Below are 8,352 nucleotides of genomic sequence, written 5' to 3' on the forward strand. Positions count from 1 at the left end.
ATGATATGTTATTATCATGATAAATCTAGATTCTTCTTTCTTTGCCATACACTTATATATCTAGATTGTTCTACCATATTCATACAACATATAGTTCTAGGATGTTCTATATTTTCATACATATTATATTTAATAATACTCTAGAAATTTGTAGCAACTTCAATACTCCTCCTTCATACAAATTTCTTTGACTCCAAGCATAGCTCGTAGATCTTCAAATCTTGGCCTCGACAATGCTTTCGTGAATATGTCTGCAATTTGATCTACTGTCCTGCAGTAGTCGAGTCTGATCTCTTTAGTTGCTTCAGCTTCTCTGATAAAGCGATACTTGATTGCTATATGTTTTGTTCTGCTGTGATGCACTGGATTTTTCGCCATTGCAATTGCTGATTTGTTGTCACAGTTGATCTTAGTAGGCTCATCTTGTTTTTCTACCATGTCTTCGAGTATCCTGCGAAGCCATATAGCTTGACTCGTTGCTTCAGCAACTGCCACGTACTCTGCTTCTGCTGTTGATTGTGCAACCGTAGCTTGCTTCTTTGACGCCCAAGAAAAAATTCCTGATCCTAGAAAGAAAGCATAGCCAGAGGTGCTCTTCATGTCATCTAATGAACCTTCCCAATCATTTTCGGTGTAGCCAAGTAATCCTGAGTTGGTTTCGGTAGTGTACCATATACCGAACTCTTTTGTTCCTTGTAGATACCTCAAAATTCTTTTTCCTGCTCCAAGTGTTGTCCATAATTGTTCAAATGTGAATTTGTGAAACTATCTCCTCCTCCATTGATAATCTTATGTAATATATTCTATTTTGAAAAGCATTACCTTCACCGTGATTCAACTTTGTCACGCTACTTGTCACAATGACTGTTTTTAAACTCTTTCTCATCATTATTGAAGGCTTTTGACGAGAATCATTCTCTCTCCTTAGTTGCATTGCGATCTTCCTTGTTTGTCTTGTTAAAGACTTCTAGAAAAGACCACTTTTTTTCTTGCCTAGTTGCATGTGAATCTCCTTGTCATCACTCTTGCTTCTTAGTTACTTAGGAGTCTCCTTGTCGTTCTTGTAGAAGAATTTTAACAGGGACTCATTCTTGTTCTAGTAGTTGCATTTGACTTCGTAGGCTTGTACTCAAGTTGAGCCTCAGAGGTCACTGGTCTCATTTTTTTATTTCCTGGACTTGTGCTTTATCAGAACTCGAGCCTTATTTGCCATAGGTTTACGATATTAGTTGGACTTGAAACTAAGAGGGTCAGACTGTTAGGCTACCTGAACTCCTCTCTCTCATTTTTAGTTTTGGGTTTTACTCAAACAGAGTCGGGCCGTGTAGCTACCTATACTCCTTTGTGTTTGAGTCAGAGACCTCATTTTCTAGTTTTAATATAATTGTTGGTGACAAGAAGAAATAGTTTGCTACGCCTTGTGAATGACTGAACGTAGCTCTGATACCACTGTTGGTATTTGAGGTAGTAGTGATAGTTTAGAATGTAGTTGGATAGTGTAAAGAGCTTTGGTTTATAGTTGAAAGATAGTAGCAAGTAGTGTGCGAGCTAATATCAGAGCATGACAACACATGAGTAATCAATTTGTTGTAGGAGGGGAGTAATAGTAGAATGAAGCCTTCGTTGTTATTGATATTTGACCTCAAAGACTTAAAAGCTTGAATACAGTTATCCATATGTTGTCTATTTATAGGTGCTTGAGGATGTTTCTAGAATAGAACTATCTAGGTTTTTGTTTGTCTTTTATACATTACATTAACATAGAACTTTCTAGGCTATTAGTTAATCTAGGATTTATTGGAACACTCTAGAAACATGTAGCAACTTAAGACTATTCTAGTTTTCTCTATACATTTTCTTTTGTTTTTTTCTTGAACGTTCTAGAAATGTGCATCAATTTCAACAAAAACATCCATTTTGGTCCCTTAATTCTTCGAACTGAGTCACATCTATCATTTTCCTCAAAACTGTGAGTCAAAGTCAAACAAAAAGCCGAGTTGGAGTTGATGTGGAAGGAAGAATGTTGTATGGAAAAATTTTAGTTAATGTAGTTTTATTTCTTTCTTGAGTCCATTTATTCACCCCCAAAAATTTTTTTTTTTAGAAAGAAATATTTCATTCAAAAAAAGGAGAACAAAGGGTTCCCCATCCCATATACAAGAGCGGAAAAAACACGCCCCAAAAAGAAAAATTACCAACCAATTACATTACGAGAGAAAATATACCGGATTCTTACAAAACTCGTAAAAGGAGTAATTGGGATGGGTAATTTTTCCACAAAAAGACCATCTCCAAACTAAAGTCTTGATATTCCAAACGATGTTATTCACGCTCCACGCCTCCTTACGAAAACACACACCGTTTCTAACCAACCAAAGACACCAAGTTGAAGCTAGCCAAACTAAATCCAATTTTCTATCCGAAACCTTTTTACTATCAAAGAAACGATGCCAATCCAAAAAATTTGATAAACACCCTTCGTCTAAAAAAAATCCCCTTTACCCACCCAAAATGCTATTTCTCTCCAAATATTTCCAACCACCAAACAACCAAAAAAGGAGTGGTCCCTTGATTCCTCATAAAGACCACAAAATGGCCACTTTAAATCTTCCAAAGGAAAAGACATTCCTCGGATCACCAAAAGGTCCTTCAAATGAAGCCTATTGTGAAAAAGTCTCCAACCAAAAGCCTTTATTTTGAACGGAACCTCCGTCTTCCACAAAAGACCAAAAGCTTCCATATGATTAATAGGAGGGCCATAAGGAGTGTTGGACTTCTCGTACAAATCAAAACAAGAAGCAACCGAGAACTCCCTCTCCAAATTCCCCGACCAAACCACCGTATCTCTACCTATTTCCCACCCTTTAAAAGCCTCCAAACGCTCCTTCAAAGACAAAAATTGAACGGATAAAACCGGGTCTTCCACTACATCACCGGGTAAACCGAGGTCTCCCCACCTCCACAACTCTTCCACCCATCCCCCCATTGCCGTCACCGACACATACTTTAAACGGGAGACAATAAATAAATCCGAAAACTCCTCTAATAAAGGTTTATCTCCCAACCAAGTAGCATGCCAAAAAGGGGTATTAAAACCATAGCGGATAATAAATCTTCCGCACTCAACAATAGGATCACACAAAGAAGAAGAAGAAGAAGAAGAAGAAGAAGAATGGATCTTAAGGATATCTTTCCACCACACGGAGCTAGAGTTAGAAACATTTACCTCAATATTCATGCCGAGAGCTTTGGAAGATAAATCTCCATACCGCGACTTTAACACTTTGCACCACAAGGAATTTTGATCTTGAAGAATCCGCCACCTTTATTGAGAAGAGCCAAATTAAAAGTAGCGACATTCTTGATACCAAGACCTCCTTTAGAAAAAAGGTAAAGTAACGTCGATCCATTTTTTCCAATGGATGCACCTTCTATCTTCCACCCCTCCCCATAAAAATCTACTTTGAATACTAGTGAATTTTCTAACCACCTTTTTAGGCATCTTATAGAATGACATAGTAAAAATGCACAAAGAGCTAAGAACGGACTTAAGCAAGGTAATTCGGCCGCCCAAATTCAAAAACCGATTTGTCCATCCTTCCATGCGGTTTCTCATCTTTTTTAAAAGGGGATTCCAAGAAGCTTCCTTCCGTGGGTTGTAACCGACCGGAATTCCCAAGAAATAGAAATTGCTATCTTCCAACCTACAAGAAAGAAAATTGGAAGCCGCATCAAGGAAATGAGGGTTGGAGTTAATGCCTATCAACTTGCTCTTGTGATAATTGATTCCAAGACCCGAGACAAGTTCAAAAGCCTGAAGAACCGCACGCAAGGCCCACACATGTTTCCAATTACCTTCCCCCACAAGTAACGTGTCATCCGCAAATTGAAGAATTTCCACTTTACAACTTTCGTAGAAAGTGAAACCTTGGAAGTCTCACAAAAGCATGGAATTTTTCACAAGACCCGTTAAACCTTCCACCACTAAGACGAATAAGAAGGGAGAAAGAGGATCTCCTTGTCTTAGACCTTTTGTAACCTTGAATTCCTTGGTAGGACTTCCATTCACAAGAACCGACATATTACTCGAGAAAACCAAAAGCTCCATCCACTTTTGCCACTTTTCCCTAAAACCCATTCTCTTAAACATGTATCTTAAGAAACTCCACCCCACTTTATCGTAAGCCTTCTCAAAATCCACCTTAAAAAGAATATAATTACGCCCCTCCTTCTTCGCAAAATCTACCACCTCATTTGCCACCACGACACCGTCGAGTAATTGCCTACCCGGAACGAAGGCATTTTGACAAGGAGAGATAATCGATTTTAGCACAATTTTAATTCTACTCGCCAGGAGTTTAGCTATCACCTTGTATAAGCAACCCACCAAGCAAATTGGTCTATAATCATCCAACCCCATCGGATTTTTTGACTTCGGAATAAGAGTCAAAAAAGAAGATGTGATACCCTTGGAGATAGAACTCCCTGTAAAGAAATGATTGAAAAAAGAGATAACATCTTCTTTACCATACCCCAAAATTTGCCCGATCAAATCTACGTCTGTTAATCCATCAAGGTTCAAAATTAAGAGTCATGGGGTTTGACATTTCTATTGTCAAACCCGCTCTCTTATAAATTAGGTTGGATTAAAATAAGGGCGTAATTAGAAGATGTTTAGGGCCCAAACGTTGGGCACAATCTTAGCAAGAGTTATCTTTTCTTGGAGTATTTTGAGTTTTTACTAACTTTTGTTCTGATTATTATTATTATTTATGTTTTTAGCATGACTGAATAATTAGTATCTAGCGTTATTAATTTTTATTGTTAATGTTAATATTAATAAAAATTTTATTAGGTAATATTAGGAGTAAGTATGTTTATTCTTTTAATTAGGATTTAGTAATTATACATATTAGGATAATGATAGTCTAATTAGAATTTATTTTAATATTGTTGATTAGTATTAATAGGATTATCATTTATTATTATTTTTTCAATTTGCCTTGTTTTACTCATTTAAAATATAAAAAAAATAAAGAACAAGAGTAGTTCATGGGGCCTTGTGTGGACCACTTGGAGGGCCCAAAAGAGCCAACCTTGAAGACAAAAAAAAAAACGTGTAAGAGGTTTGGAGTTGAAAAAAAAAAAATCAAGAAATAGCAAGATTGGGTTGATTGCAAATCAAATATTCTTGGCATTAAAAACAAGATTTCTGATCAAAATTATGAAACCTAATTGAGAATACTATAAAAAGAGAATTCATTCAAGGAGAAAGGGGTTGGTTTTGAGAGGGGGCAGCCCAGAAAATCGTGTGAAGGGACTCAAAGAAATTCAAGAACAAAGCAATATTGGATTCTGAGTCATAGCCCTTTTCAAGAAGATTTAGGGATCAAAAAAGCTTCCTTGGTATCCCTGGAAGCTAATTCATTCCTCACAAACGTCCAACAAGCCCAGGATCATCGCCCACACCTTACTATTCGTCGAGAAAATTTTGGATTCGGTTACGCCAAAATACATCTCATAAATAACTTTTGATTACATGTTTGAGTTTGTATGATTGTATTGAAGATATCTGGATCATTTATTGTGAGTTTTGTTGCAGGTTAAGAAATTTGCCATTGATAGGGTTTAAGAGCTTCAAATTGGGATTTTCAGTTTAAGGCAAAATTAGACAAAATTAAGGAGTTCATTGAGTTCAGAACGTCTGACATGGTTAATCTGGGTTATTACTTGTTATTTTTTGATGATGAATCACATGTTTTCGGGAACAAGACTAGGACCACGGACAAAAAACGTTGCTGTATGTTATTGTTTTTTCTTTTCAGAAGATAGAAACGAGGAAGGAGACGCTGCTAGCCCGTGCGTGGCCTTTTAAAAGTCTCGTTTTTGTACATATATTATTTAATTCGCGTGTTCCTATAACAGCGGGAAAATCTGGTTCAGTTGGTAAAGGGGAACGCGCTGGACCTTGGTGTCTCGGGTTCGATCCATGCCTGAGACGCCTCTATATTTTTTTGGACGCTTTGTATCATATGCAAGATTCAATGCATCCCACTAGCGCAAGCTTACGGTACATCCTCAACATCCAACCATTGGATCGCGCCTAGCAAGATCTGACGCCCTCAGAAGCGCAGACATACCATGGAGTTCAAGAAGCTGCCACGCTGGATCTCGCCCCAGGTTTCTTTCATTATTTCATATATATATATATATATATATATATATATATATATATATATATATATATATATATATATATATATATATATATATATATATATATATATATATATATATATATATATATATATATATTATTTACATGTTATGTATATAAATCCTTTTTAATTATATGTATAATTTAATTTATTAATTTAAATAGGGGTAGGATAATTTAATTAGGCTTAGGATTATAATTTAGGATCATCCCGATTATTTCGACTTTTTTCGATTTAATTTACTTAATTATTTTTAATAACTAAAAAATTTACAAAAATCCTAGAAAGGTCAAGGCAATAGGGTTCGCCCAACCCCATTGGCCACTTGGCCGAAGTTTTTAGGATTTAATTTGTTACTCGTTCCGACTAAACCTATTGGTCGCAATGATTAACAATCGATTAATTTAATTAATCAAATCCAATAATAAAAACATCAATTCTAACTTCCCCTTTAACGGATAAATGACGGATGAATATCTATTTCATCCCGCCTTCGAATTAGTCGACTCTCTATGTCGTACTGATCAAATATCTGAATAAAGCAGTAAAATACATAAAATTTAAAATACATTTAAATTTGCTGCCCGCGACGATCAACCTATCGATCTGAGTAACCAGCAATGCCCCATAATCCGTTAGCTATACTGACCAAATCTATTGGTCATCGCATCTAACGGTGCCATATCAAATCAGGGTTGTACGCCCAAATCTAAAACACTAAACCACGATACTACGGATTTTCATCCTTTTCAATCAGTCAATTCAAAAAGCCTTTCAAATCACAACTTCTAAAACTACGATAGACCATTCAAAAAGCCTTCAAACAATTTCATAATCAATTCTAAGGCGTACAATCCTGTGCCCGAACTATGTTGACTCTGATTCTCCCTAAGGAGATACGTAGGCACTTGAATAACCAAGGCGAGTCCCCTTCCCTAAAACCTCCATTCAGTTCAAATTGCCCTTTTCACTTCCTTAGCTATTAACCTTAATAATTTTAGCCATAAAACTATTACCTTAGATTCAAAGCCATAGGAAAGGGTTGAGGGTGCCTAACACCTTCCCTCGACCTGATTATAATAACTTACCCCGATCTCTTAACTGCGTAGGGTTTCCTATTCGCCCTTCAGAATAGGTGGCGACTCTAAAAGCTTTATTTTTTAGGGCAGGTTGCTACAGCTGGCGACTCTGCTGGGGACTTTTCCTTATAGGTGAATTATTATGCTCCTAAGGCTTGAGAGGGTTTAGGTTTAGGTTTTTGGCAAACTTTTTAGGTTTTTTGCAAACTTTTTTAGGGTTTGGCTAATTTGCCAAAATAAGGGTTTTGGAGTAGGATTTAGGTATTATTTCTTTTCTTTTTATATTTAAATACTTAAATTTTTATTTATATAGTTATTTATAATTTCTATGGATTTAGGGTTTTATATTTAAATATTTAAATTTTTATTTATTTATTTATTCATTTACAATCTCATTCATTTATATCAATTTGATTAAATATTTCTGTTAATTGAATATTTGGTATTTTTACCGCATTCTTGGGATATATAAATTGCTGTCAATCCTAAGCGTGGGAATTATAATTAAGACCAGAGGGGAACTACATCGCCTACGAGTCTTGTAATAATTCCACTCAGAGTGGGTTGAATATCCGGAAAGGTCTGATACGAGGCTTGACCTTGTTGAGGGCTGGACTTGGTATTTGGCTGATCTCTCTAGGAACCTACCCCTAAAACTCGAACCTCATGGATAAATGAGTTGTTCTAAAATCCAAAGAGACAAAAAGTCTCGGCGGCTACGAACGACCCCATGAGACCTTCTAGAACATACCAATGGGAAGGGTAGACACCCTAAGCCGTTACGTCGAACCTATGAACCTAGGGCTTATGTGCTTACGTGCTTATTATATATGTGCAATCTATATACTGCGAATGTCTGGCATTTTAATTTTGCAGGTACTCCTACGCGTTCCCTGGCCTGCAGGGACCCTATTCCCAAAACCATGTCCTTCCCACGAAGGACACCTCCATTTACGTACGTTGATTGGCCTCATGATGGCCATGAGACTTAGTGACTGTCATGAACAATCACCCCGCGCTTGCATCTACGCACTCCCTAGCCTGTAGGGACTTTC

General features: G+C 36.7%; 1 protein-coding gene across 1 annotated transcript; it reads right to left on the reverse strand.

Moving 5' to 3' along the window:
• Positions 1-2,482: 2,482 nt before the first annotated feature.
• Positions 2,483-4,420, reverse strand: LOC131614056 (uncharacterized). The gene is made up of 3 exons (XM_058885684.1): positions 3,942-4,420; positions 3,429-3,704; positions 2,483-3,323 (listed from the first exon to the last, which is right to left on the reverse strand). Exons 1-3 carry the CDS (start codon positions 4,418-4,420, stop codon positions 2,483-2,485), a joined length of 1,596 nt encoding a protein of 531 aa, XP_058741667.1.
• Positions 4,421-8,352: the final 3,932 nt, after the last annotated feature.

Source organism: Vicia villosa, linkage group LG6 (assembly GCF_029867415.1).
Source record: "Vicia villosa cultivar HV-30 ecotype Madison, WI linkage group LG6, Vvil1.0, whole genome shotgun sequence".
Classification (NCBI taxonomy): domain Eukaryota; kingdom Viridiplantae; phylum Streptophyta; class Magnoliopsida; order Fabales; family Fabaceae; genus Vicia; species Vicia villosa.